Source organism: Indicator indicator, chromosome 40 (genome assembly GCF_027791375.1).
Source record: "Indicator indicator isolate 239-I01 chromosome 40, UM_Iind_1.1, whole genome shotgun sequence".
In the NCBI taxonomy this organism is placed as follows: domain Eukaryota; kingdom Metazoa; phylum Chordata; class Aves; order Piciformes; family Indicatoridae; genus Indicator; species Indicator indicator.
The window spans coordinates 326,852-339,537 of NC_072049.1; the positions used below are offsets into that span (position 1 = coordinate 326,852).

General features: G+C 53.3%; 1 protein-coding gene across 2 annotated transcripts in view; it reads left to right on the forward strand.

Annotated features, from left to right (window-relative positions):
* The first annotated feature begins 913 nt into the window (after positions 1-913).
* Positions 914-12,686, forward strand: part of GON4L (gon-4 like) — a 46,827-nt gene continuing 35,054 nt past the window's right edge. For both annotated transcript variants that reach the window (XM_054397036.1, XM_054397037.1), the window contains exons 1-10: positions 914-942; positions 1,659-1,855; positions 3,709-3,783; positions 4,101-4,151; positions 4,899-4,949; positions 6,191-6,286; positions 6,540-6,644; positions 7,469-7,639; positions 8,635-8,827; positions 12,066-12,167. In XM_054397036.1, the coding sequence (XP_054253011.1) occupies positions 3,739-3,783; positions 4,101-4,151; positions 4,899-4,949; positions 6,191-6,286; positions 6,540-6,644; positions 7,469-7,639; positions 8,635-8,827; positions 12,066-12,167 (814 nt within the window). In that variant the 5' untranslated portion in view covers positions 914-942; positions 1,659-1,855; positions 3,709-3,738. The remainder of the gene's footprint in view (positions 943-1,658; positions 1,856-3,708; positions 3,784-4,100; positions 4,152-4,898; positions 4,950-6,190; positions 6,287-6,539; positions 6,645-7,468; positions 7,640-8,634; positions 8,828-12,065; positions 12,168-12,686) is intronic.

The following is a 12,686-nucleotide window of genomic DNA, read 5'->3' on the forward strand; positions in this document are numbered from 1 at the left end:
GGCCGACCCCGCCCCGTAGCCGCCCGGCGGTGACTCGGCAAGTGTCAGGGCTCCGGCCGCGAAGCCGGCTGGCAGCGGAGCGGCGGGGCGTGTGCGTGGGCTTCACGGGGCCAGTGACCTCGCTGCTGCCGGGAGGGGACGGCACCGGGGCCGACAGGTTGTGCCGGCGAGTTGCGGGGAGCGCACCCAGCAGTACCGGCCAGACCCTCCGGCTCCCACAGACTGACCCTCCCAAGGCGGCGGCGGCGGCGGGAAGGGGGGAGGGGGAGGCTGGAGCTAGGCAGCAGCGGGCGTGGCGCCCGGCGGCGGCGCCCAGCAAAGATGGCGGCGGCCGCGTTCGCCTCCCCCGCCACCCCGCGGCGTCACGGCGGGGCTGGCGGCCCGCGCGCCGCCAACATGGCGGCCACTCGCCCCGCGCCCGGCCGACATGGCGGCGCCGCGCGTGCGCCGTGGCGGGCCCCGGGGACGCTTCCGCTTCCGGCCAGAGCGAGCGGGACGGGACGGGGCGTTGCGGGCCCCGGCGGCGGTGCCCCATGGCCAGCCGCTTTCCTGTCTTCCAGGTGGGCGCCGGCATGTCGCTGTCGCTGAAGATGTTGCCCTGTAAGAAAAGGAGAGCGGCGGTGGCGGGGCCGCAGAGCCCGCGGGAGCGCGGGGCCGCCGGGGAGGACGGGGAGCAATCCGGCGCTGGCGGTTCCTCTTCGTCGGGCGCTGCTGATGGCGGCGGCGGCTCCGCCAAAACCCTGCCGGCAGCCCGAGCCGCCGGACCGCTCTTCTCTGGCCCCGGAGTGTCGAGGGGGCCTGTGGAAGCGTCGCTGAAAAGCGGGAAACGGCCTCCCGGTAGAGCGGCCCCGGGCTCCGGGCAAGAGGCGCCGGCCGCGACGGATGTCTGCGCTGCCGCCCAGGTCCCCGAGAGCCTCGGGAGTGCCGAAGCGGTGGCGGAAGGTAAATACTTGAGCCGCTCGTCACGGTTGGGTGTTGGGGGTGTGCAGTGCTTCGTAGTTTCCGCAGCCGCCGGTCTGGCCTCCGTTTCTTGAGCTCTGCTCTTCGCCGGGGTTGGCTGAGGGAGAGCTTCCTTTGTAGAAAACTTCTGCTTTGGGCGCTTCGGCTTCGCGGTGCTTCTATCTCTGAAGTCCTGCAGGCAGCTGCATTGCACACTTGGAGCCTTTCCTCCCTCAAAACACAAGGAAATGAGTGGAGGGCTGGAGGAGCCACTTGCCTCTGGTACTGCTGAAGCGATTCAGGAGTGTTTTGTGGTGGTGTTTGGGGTTTGGTTATTTGATTGTGCTTCCAAGTTTCAGCCTGGTTTTGCCAGCTTGCATGCATTTTCACAATTTTATCATAGGATCACAGAATGGGTTGGGTTGGGTTGGAAGGGACCTCAGAGCTCAGCCAGTTTGAACCCCCTGCCATGGGCAGGGACACCTCCCACCAGCCCAGGCTGCTCAGAGCCTCCTCCAGTCTGGCCTTGAACACCTCCAGGGAGGAGGCATCCACAGCCTTCCTGGGCAACCTGTGCCAGGCTCTCCCCACTCTCACTGTCAAGAATTTCTTCCTCATCTCCAGTCTCAACCCCCCTTCTTCCAGCTCAAAGCCCTTGCCTCTCATCCTGTTGCTACAAGCCCTTGTAAATCTCAGATTCCGTTCTTATTGCTTCTCAGAGGAGCAAGATGAAGAGGATCTGGAGAGGAGGAAGAGGAGGAGGAAGGCAACCAAACGGAAAAGAGAAGGGAAAAGTCAGGAAGAGGAGGGATCTTTGTCCTGTGACATCAAGCTGGATGATACCCTGGATAGGACCCTGGAAGATGGAGCTAAGCAACACAACCTGACAGTGGTCAACGTGAGGAACATCCTGCATGTGAGTGCAGTGGGAGCAGGGCAGGGAATGCAGGAAGGCCAACCTTGGGAAGGAATTGCAGCCCAGCCCTGAGTGTAGCACTGCTGGTGGCACTTGGTTTCATGGACAAGGCACCCACATGCTGATCTCTCCTGTGAAGAGGGGAATCTTGTGGGATTTGGGCAGGTTTCCTGGGCTTGGCTTTCTTGGTGTGCATTGATCCCTGGCTTCCATTTATTTACAGTGGGGAATGGCTCTGGTTTACTGTAAGAGCAGCTGCAACTAAAATGCATCCTTCTGGTTCCAGCTGAGATGGTGTAGACTGAGAACTCACTGTTCCTTGTTTTGAGGGAACCATTCCAAAGTCCTGATCAAGTCCTGGTGGAATCCTGGTGGTGCTGACAGGAAGGCATTGCTGTGACTTAATGACCCCAGCCAAGCTTTCAGTCAACCACACAGCTCCCAGGTAGCAAGAAATCACAGGCAGGACATTGGTGCTGTCACAGCTGTGTGCAGTGAAACTCTTCAATTCTGCACCTGTAGGTTGGAATTTATCTCCTGAGCAGGGTTTGGAGAGCAGGAGGATTTATTCTCCCACAGGATCAAGACTGCTGGTGGTGGTTCTTTGTGTGGTTTGGTTTGTTGGGTTTTCTTCCCTTTTTTCCTGCATCCAAATGGTGTCAAATGTTTTCCTTTTTGCCATCCCTGTGGCAAACAAACTGGAGACTGCCAGGATTTTATTTTCTTGGGGGCAGGGGAGGGGTTGTCAAGTTGACCAAGTGCCATAAATCAATGATTTTCTCTCTCATGGAGCACTGTGGAAGGGCTGTAAGAATTTCCCAGTTCCCTGAAACCTTGTGAGGGACAGTCAGGAAATGTAGCCAGAGAGATCTGGGTCTCTCCTCTCTTATTTCTTTTAAACATAGACAATAGTTCTGAAGTGATGGAGCACAATATTTCACAGCAGCACTTCTCATGTAGCTGCAGTCTGCATGTTTTGCTGATTATGTGGCACAGGGGAAGGGAAGCTGCTGTGGGCTCACAGATCCCAGGATGTTAGGGGTTGGAAGGGACCTCTGGAGATCCTTGAGCCCAAATCCCCCCTGCCAGAGCAGGAGCAGAGGATCCAGTGCAGGTCACACAGGAACACATCCAGAGGGGGCTGGAAATTCTCCACAGGAGACTCCACAACCTCTCTGGGCAGCCTGCTCCAGGGCTCTGGGAGCCTCCCAGGGCAGAAGTTCCTCCTCCTGTTGAGGTGGAACCTCCTGTGCTGGAGTTTCCATCCATTGCCCCTTGGCCTGTCCCAAGGCACAGCTGAGCAGAGCCTGGCTCTGTCCCTTCCTTCCTGACCCCCAGCCCTCAGATATTTATAAACATTTATTAAATCCCTTCTCAGTCTTCTCCTCTCCAGACTAACCACCCCCAGGGCTCTCAGCCTCTCCTCACAGGGCAGTGCTCCAGTCCCTTCCTCATCCTTGTAGCCCTCCCTTGGCCTCTCTCCAGCAGATCCCTGTCCCTCCTGAACTGGAGAGCCCCAAACTGGATGCAGCATTCCAGGTGGAGCCTCACTAGGACAGAGTAGAGGGAGAACCTCCTGGATCTGCTGGGCACTCTCTTCTGAATGCACCCCAGGATCCCTTTGGCCTTGGCCACCAGGGCACATTGCTGACCCATGCAGAACTTGCTGTCCACCAAGGGACTCCTTTCTCAACTGCTTCCCTTCTGCTGGGGATTTCTTCCCTGGGACATTCCCAAGAGGACACGATTCTCTTTTTTAGGCCTAGTTTGTTTTAACCTTAAATCTGCTTCTTTGTAGCATGCAGGATATAAACCAATCTTTTTTTTTTGTGTGTGTGTTTGTGTCCCTGTAGGAAGTGATCACGAACGAACATGTGGTTGCCATGATGAAGGCAGCCATCAGTGAGACAGAAGACATCCCTTTGTTTGTAAGTAAAAACCTCTTCCACTCGCCCCAAATGCACACAACATCACCTCCAGTCCATCTCCTTGGCTCATGATGCAGAGCAGAGGTAGAGCTGCAGTTTAGGTTTCATTGCCACTTTTGTCAGCTGGAGTGAGAAAGTTTCTGTGTCTTGAGTGTAAATTACAGACCCCTACTTCTGAGGGGGTTGGGTTTGATGTCACTCTGGGGCTAAAAAGGGAACCAATTTTAAACAAGAGAAAAGTTTTGGGTGGGAGAATTGCAGGGGGAAGGTTTGCCCTGAAGGAAGTGGCTGAACAAGTTGCTGATGTCTTGTTTTAGGAGCCCAAAATGACTCGGTCCAAGCTGAAAGAAGTTGTGGAGAAAGGAGTGGTGAGTACATGGAATCATGGAATGCTGCAGGCCAGAAGGGGCCTCCAAAGCTCATCCAGTCAGTCCAACCCCCCTGCAGCCAGCAGGAGCATCCTCACCTAGATCAGGCCTCAACCACCTCCCTGGGCAGCCTCTTCCAGTGTTCCACCACCCTCATGGTGCAGAACTTGTTCCTAACATCCAATCTGAATCTGCTCTGGTTTGAAGTCACTGCCCCTGGTCCTCTCACTGCAGATCTTTGTGAACAGTCTCTCTGCAGCCTCCTTGTAGCCCCTTCAGGTACTGGGAGGCCTCTATTAGGTCTCCCTGGAGCCTTCTCTTCTCCAGGCTGAACACCCCCAGCTCCCTCAGCCTGTCCTCATAGCAGAGCTGCTCCAACCCCCTGAGCATTTCTGTGGCCCTCCTCTGGACCTGCTCCATCAAGTCCATGTCCATCACTGCTTTTATTATTGCACCTTCTCCCCCCACCCAAAGGATTTTGGTCCTTGGGTCTTCAGAATGTGAAGTGTGATTGAGGATGAGTAGGAAGACAAGAGGTCAGAGTTAGGAAGTGGCAGGGATCTGACAGTGCCTCCTGCACTAAAATTCATATCTGTGGAGATGCTGGGGGTGGTTTGGGAAGCCTTTGGTTGAAGCCTTTTGTCACTTGGCTGCTTTGGAGGACAAGGCCTCCACTGATGGAATGTTGTCTAAGCTGTGGAACACTCTGCTCTGCAGGAACAGTTCAAGTCTTTTTGCTGTGTCTAGGTGATTCCAACGTGGAATATTTCTCCAATTAAGAAGGCAAATGAGGTGAAGGTAAGTGAAGTGTGCTGCTGGGAAATCAAGAGACCACACCAGAGGCACCCTGCTGAGGGTGAGCTCTCTTGGAGGCTGGAGCAGAGCTGTCTCTGATGGGTTGGGAGTGTGGGTGACACAAACAGGGTTTGCAAGGCAGTTGGCAGCAGCAGGAGCACAGGGGACCCAAAAGAGCTGCCTGCAGGGGCAGAGAGGGCATGAGGAGGTGAGGACAATGCCATAGGGATGTCTTTTCTGCTGGCTGCTCCACCTTCCTGTGTTCAGCCTCCACCTGAAGCTCCTGACAGTGAGTGCCAGTGCCCAGGCCTTGTGCTTCTCCCTGAGGCTGTTGCATGACCTGAAGGACTGCCTGGAAATGTCACCTGGATATCTTTTTAGTTTTTTCCTGAGCTCTGCCTGCTGCCAGTGATTTGCTGCCTAGGTGTAGGTGGGATTCAGCAGTGTGGCAGGAGTGAAAGGTGACTCAGGTACTAGGAGCAGGTCTTTGAGTGTCTGCTCATGCAGGGTTTCCATCATTTAAGTCACTCGTGCCCCTTCTTGCACCTTTCCACAGCCCTTACTTGGCTTTGCCAATCTTACTTCAGTCATTTCTTTGGCCTTTTTTCAGCAGTTTCTTTCTGAGCTTCAGGGCATTTCCTCAGTTAGCAATCTCTGATCTCAGGAATTGCCTCAGCAGAGTGCATCTCTTCCATCTTGCCTGTGAAAAGTTCATAGAATCACAGAATACCCTGGGCTGGAAGAGACCTTTGAGATCATAGAATCATCACAGAATGGTTTGGGTTGGAAGGGACCTTCAAGATAATCCAGTTCCAACTCTCCTCCCATCAGCCCAGGTTGCTCAAAGCCTCATCCAGCCTGGCCTTGAACACCTCCAGGGAGGGGGACAGCCACAGCCTCCCTGGGGCAACCTGCTCCAGGCTCTCCCCACCCTCTCTGTGAAGAATTTCTTCCTCATCTTCATTCTCAATCTCTCCTTTCCCAGCTCAAAGCCCTTGACCCTCATCCTGGCACTCCAAGCCCTTGTCAAAAGTCCCTCTCCAGCTTTCTTGTAGCCTCCTTCAGCTACTGGAAGGCTGCTCTGAGGTGCCCCTGGAGCCTTCTGAGGTGCCCCTGGAGCCTTCTGAGGTGCCCCTGGAGCCTTCTGAGGTGCCTCTGGAGCCTTCTCCAGGCTGAACAACCCCAAGATCAAATCCAATCATTCTCCTAACACCTTTCCCCTTGTCACCTTTCTCCTGTTGCAGCCTCCTCAGTTTGTGGACATTCCTCTGGAGGAAGATGATTCATCTGATGAAGAGTACCAGCCTGATGATGAGGATGAGGATGAGACTGCAGAAGAGGTAGATGCAACCTGTGCAAAGATCTGCTCTGTTCAGCAGAGAGTTCCTTGCCTGCTTGAGGCAGTAAAATGCTGGCTCAGTTTTAACACATGAAAAAAACTTCTCAGCCATCACAGACCTTCTAAGGAATCTTTCTTCAAGGCTGTGTTCTTTTGGCTGAAAAGAAAACAAGAAAAAGAAGCTTTAGAGTGTTGGTTGAAGGATTTTTTTTTTGCCTGTGGCATGATGGTTTTGGTTGCTTTCTGCACTGTAGAGCTTGCTGGAGAGTGATGTGGAGAGCACAGCTTCTTCCCCTCGGGGAGCAAAACGGTCCAGGACAAGGAGGTCATCTGATGAAGAAGGAGGGACACTCTGTGAGGTAAACTTGAGAGTTTTTTTCCCCTTCTCTAAACAATTTTCACTCATTGTTTCCCTAAATTACTGATGCAGAAGCCAAACCTCCTGCTCTGTGTCTGGATTTGTGCTGACGTTGCAGGAGCTCTGTGGCTTTAGGGTCCCCCCCCCGCCCCGGGGTTGCCTCCTGCTGGAGCAGTGAGGTGCAAGCCTTGGAGGAAAAAAAAATGGGGTTGGAAATAAAGAGCAGTGCTTGAAAACCTCCCTGCCAGTGCAGACAGTTGGCTTCTCTTCAGATAATGACTTTGTTTCAGATTCTTTCTGAGAGGGGTGCAGGAGGATTGCTTTCTGTGCTTGGCTTGGGAAGGAGGAAGGGATTTTTGAGAGAAGCATAAAGGTGTCTGTGGCTGGAGGAGAAGGGGCAGTGTGCTAAGGGCCAAGCAGCAGCAGACAGGGATGAGAAGGCAACTGTGAGAACTGACCTCTGCTGCTGGAATCCAAGAAGGAGCAATCCCTGTATGAAGATTTCCACATGGGGCTTGCCATGGGTTTGTGTTTGGGAGGGGTTGGGAGTGTGCCATGATTCCAGAGCTGGGAAATCTGAACACCAGGAAGTGTTGAGGCTGATGCTGAGACCTTCCAAAGTCCTGCAAGTCTTTTGTATAATGAATGTATTGATGCTTTCTGAGAGATGAAAGTAAGTGAGAGATGAAGAGTCCATTTGCTTCTGTGAAGTGTTTCCTGTCTCTTGTGCTAGTTTCTAGTTGAGCAGAGAGAGAGAGACTTGCCCTGTCCTTGGGAACTGATGTTCTACATAAAACCTTTTAACACCAAGACCTTTGTAATTAGGTGGAGAAGGTTCCTACACCTGTTGTTAGGCATATTAGTGCTGAAGTAGTTCCCATGGGACCACCACCACCACCTAAACCAAAGCAAAACAAAGACAGCACCTTCATGGAGAAGCTGCATGCAGTGGATGAAGAGCTGGCTTCAAGCCCAGTGTGCATGGAGCCCTACCAGGTACTGGCTTGAGGGGGAGGGAGGTTTAGTTGGAGTAAAACTTGCTAGAAAGAAGGTAGCTTTGTGGTGGTCTCTGCTGTTTCACTGCTTCCTGCTCTACCTTTACACACAAAGTTGAATCTCAGGCTCACAGGATGTTAGGGGTTGGAAGGGACCTCTGGAGATCCTTGAGTTCAAACCCCCCTGCCAGAGCAGGACCATGGAATCCAGCACAGCTCACAGAGGAACACATCCAGAGGGGGCTGGGAAGTCTCCAGGGAAGGAGACTCCATAACTTCTCTGGGGAGCCTGCTCCAGGGCTCTGTGAGCCTTACAGTGAAGTTCTTCCTCATGTTGAGGTGGAACCTCCTGTGCTGGAGTTTCCATCCATTGCCCCTTGGCCTATCCCAGGCTGCAACTAAGCAGAGCCTGTCCCTGTCCCTTCCTTCCTGACCCCCATCCCTCAGATATTGATAGACATTTCTTAGATCCCCTCTCAGTCTTCCCCTCTCCACACTAACCACCCCCAGGGCTCTCAGCCTCTCCTCCCCAGGCAGTGCTCCAGTCCCTTCCTCATCCTTGTAGCCCTCCCTTGGCCTCTCTCCAGCAGATCCCTGTCCCTCCTGAACTGGGGAGCCCAGAAGTGGATGCAGTATTCCAGGTGAGAATGAGGAAGGTTCAGCTTTCTCAGAATACTGAATTAAATGAGGTTGCTCAGAGGGGTTGTAGTTGAGGCTTCATCCCTGGAGATAGTCAAGGTGAGGCTTGGCAAAACCTGCTCTAGCTGAGGCTGTCCCTGCAGCCTGCAGAGATGACCTTTGGAGGTCCCTTCCAACCCAAACCCTTCTATGATTCTTTGTGGCAAGAATCTACTATTTTGGTGGTACTGTGTTTTTTGGTTTTTTTTTTTTTTTTTTTTTTTTTTTTTTATGACTGGGCTGAAAACCCTGCAGCTGGAGAAGCTGAGAAAGAAAAAAAGGAACCATTTGTAACTTTGCTTTCCCTTCCCCTTTCAGCCTCTGGAAGACAGCCTCATTGCCTTCCGTACTCGGTCTAAGAGGCCCCTGAAGGATGTTCCCCTGGGGCAGCTGGAGGCTGAGCTCAGAGCCCCTGACATCACCCCTGACATGTATGATCCCAACACTGCAGATGATGAAGAATGGAAGAGGTGGCTGGGAGGCCTCATGAATGATGATGTGGAGAATGAAGGTATGGGACAGGTCACAGAATTCTCAGGGTGGAAAAGGATCCCAAGGATCAGCCAGCCTCACACTGGAGCAGGTTGCTCACAGCCACAGCCAGCCTGGCTGCAAAAACCTCCAGGGATGAGGCTTCCACCACCTCCCTGAGCAACCTGTGCCAGTCTCTCACCACCCTCATGGTGAAAAACTTCATCCTAAGGTCTAATCTAAACCCTCCCTCCTAGCTGGGATCCATTCCCCCCCAGTCCTGTCGCTCCCTGACACCCTAAAAAGTCCCTCCCCAGCTTTCTTGTAGCCCTCTTCAGATACTGGAAAGCCACAATAAGATCTCCTCAAAGCCTTCTCTCCAAGCTGAACAGCCCCAACTCTCTCAATCCTTATAGCAGAGGAGCTCCAGCCCTCTGCTCATCCTCATAGCCCTTCTCTGGACACCTTCCAGCACCTCCAGATCCTTCCTGTCATAGAGGCTCCAGAACTGGACACAGCTCCAGGAGTGGTCTCAGCAGAGTGGAGCAGAGGGGAACAATCACCTCTCTTGCCCTGCTGGCCACACTTCTGTTGCTGCAGCCCAGGCTCTGCTTGACTCTGTGGGCTGCAAGTGCACACTGGTGGCTCCTGCTGAGCTTCTCATCCCCCAGCACCCCCAAGTCCTTTTCTTCAGGGCTGCTCTCCAGCCACTCCCTGCCCAACCTATATCAGTGGTTCTTTGTTGCTGCTCACTGGAGTTGGGGATGCATTGAGAGCCTGGAGCTTTGTCTTTAACCAGGGTGCTCTGGGCTGCATCCAGTACCTCCCTGAGCAGTGCACCTCTGGTTGGTGTGCAGTTGGCTTTCCTCATCTTCTCCATGGACATTGATGTGGTTATTTTAGACCTGAGGTGTCTCACTTGTAAATATTTGCCAGCCAGCACGTGCAGTCACTCAACCATAAATGAAAATCAGATGTTTCAGCCCTTAGCACATCATGAAGCTGGCAGCTGAGTGTCTCCTGAGCAGGGACAGGACTTGTTTTGCTAGAAAAAAAAATACAAACTCTTTGCTTCTTGGGGAAGAAACAAGGAGAAGCTTTGGGGGTTGACTTCCATTTGTTTTGAATTTACCTGTTGCTTACCACTTGTCCCAGCTGAATGTAAACCACCACTGGAGCCAGTTCTGCTTCCCTCCACAGGAAAAAAATCCAACATTTCTCAAAGGGAATGGCTACCACTGAGGGTTGCTGGTAGTGGCTCAGTTTGAAGAGAGAATGAGCTTGGGGTGTAGCTTCTGTGCTGTCTTCCTTTAAGGGAGTGAGAGAGATGCTCTTTAACCTTTCTCAAAGGAGTGAAAGAAAAATGCTGCAGCCCAGACTGGAAGGAATGAGAAGTTCAAATGTTCATAACTGAACATTTCTGTTCATTGTTCATAACTGCAGCTAACAGTGCAAAGCATACAGAACCCACAGAATCCACAGTCCACCTCAGCCATGCTTCTTCAGGAACCTCCTTAGGCTGGCACTCTCCACAGCCTCCCTCCAAGCCAAGCCAAGCCAAAACCCCCAGGCCTCCATGCCCCATCCCCACTCTACCTCTCTGCTCCCCCTCCCACACCAAACCCCAAGCTAAAAATGAGCTTGGCCAAAGCCAGGCTGCAAACCTCCTCCACGTAGCAAAGGTAGGGGAGGGAGGGAGTGAGGGAGAGGAAGGGAGCAGCACAGCTTTGTGCTGTTCCCTTATAAAGAGGAGATGCAGGTATTCTGGGAATGAAATAACAAAAGATTACATTTTCCAGTCCACCTCTGGACCTATCCATCCTCAATGAAATAACAAAAGGTTTACACTTTCCAGTCCACTCCTGGACCTAGGAAGCCTCAATGAAATAACAAAAGATTACATTCTCCAGTCCACCCCTGGGCCTAGGTAGCCTCAATGAAATAACAAAAGATTACATTCTCCAGTCCACCTCTGGACCTATCCATCCTCAATGAAATAACAAAAGATTTACACTCTCCAGTCCACCCCTGGACCTAGGTAGCCTCAATGAAATAAAAGATTTACACTTTCCAGTCCACCCCTGGACCTAGCTAGGCTCTGGAGGTCTGTACTCTGTGGTTTAAGACATTGCAGTTTCTTAAACTCATAACCCACCTGGAGTACTGAGTCCAGTTCTAGAGCCCCTGCTCCAGGAAGGATCTGGAGGTGCTGGAAGGTGTCCAGAGAAGGGCCACGAGGATGAGCAGAGGGCTGGAGCTGCTCTGCTATGAGGACAGACTGAGGGAGTTGGGGCTGTGCAGGCTGGAGAGAAGAAGGCTCCCAGGAGACCTTCTGGTGGCCTTCCAGTGTCTGAAGAGGGCTACAGGAAAGCTGGGGAGGGACTTTGTAGGGTGTCAGGGAGTGATGGGACTGGGGGGGAATGGATCCAAGGGGAAAATGGATGCAAGCTAGAGGAGGGGAGATTCAGATTGAATGTCAGGAAGAAGTTCTTCCCCATGACCATGGTGAGAGACTGGCACAGTTTGCCCAGGGAGGTGGTGGAAGCCTCATCCCTGGAAGTTTTGAAGGTCAGGCTGGATATGGCTCTGAGCAACCTGCTCCAGTGGGAGGTGTCCCTGCCCAGGGCAGGGGGGTTGGAACTGGCTGAGTCTTGGGGTCCCTTCCAGGGGGGTTGGAACTGGCTGAGCCTTGGGGTCTCTTCCAGGGGGGTTGGAACTGGCTGAGCCTTGAGGTCCCTTCCAGGGGGGTTGGAACTGGCTGAGCCTTGAGGTCTCTTCCAGGGGGGTTGGAACTGGCTGAGCCTTGGGGTCCCTTCCAGGGGGGTTGGAACTGGCTGAGCCTTGGGGTCTCTTCCAGGGGGGTTGGAACTGGCTGAGCCTTGAGGTCCCTTCCAGGGGGGTTGGAACTGGCTGAGCCTTGGGGTCTCTTCCAGGGGGGTTGGAACTGGCTGAGCCTTGAGGTCCCTTCCAGGGGGGTTGGAACTGGCTGAGCCTTGGGGTCCCTTCCCAGGGGGGCTGGAACTGGCTGAGCCTTGGGGTCCCTTCCCAGGGGGGCTGGAACTGGCTGAGCCTTGGGGTCCCTTCCCAGGGGGGCTGGAACTGGCTGAGCCTTGGGGTCCCTCCCAGCCCTCCCAGTTCTGTGATTCTATAACACGTGCAACGGAAGAGACAATTACCTTGGAGTGATGATCCCAGGTCAGGCAGCAGCTGAAGTGCTTCTGCCTGTAGCAGTTGATTGCTGTTGGGGCAGGGTAATGACAGTTCTGCTTCTTTACTAGATGAAGCAGATGATGATGATGACCCTGAGTACAACTTCCTGGAAGATCTGGATGAACCTGACACGGAAGACTTCAGGAACGATCGTGCCGTGAGGATTACCAGTGAGTCCTTTGGCCATCCCTCCTGCCTGCTTTGGAGGAGCAGGGATTCCTTCTGCTTTGTTGCAGTGGTTCTGCAGTGTTTTAAGGCCTGGTAGAATAAAATCTGCATGCTGAGCTGAACAGCTTTCCTGTGCAGAGCTGGGGGCTCTCTCTGAATGCAAGGAGGCATCTGGCTGTCAGATGCAGCTTTCCTCCGTGGCAGAGTGTTGTAAGTTTAGTGAGAGGACAGATTTGCTCTGTTGCTCCTAAAAGGGTAAAAGAATAATGCTCACACAGTTGGATTTGGGTAGCAGTGGGAGGTTTAACTGGAAAGGCTGTGTACAAACTACAGTGCTGCAGTGGTGAGCACAGCAAAGCATAAAAATCCCTAGTCTGGGCTTAACACAGAAGCTCAGCCAGACAAAGCTTCACACAAAACTCCCTTTACACCAGGCCAACCAACCCAGCCTTTCATCCACACCCACACCAAGGCCTCTCTGCCCTCCATACCACAAAGGCAATGTGACACAGCACAACATT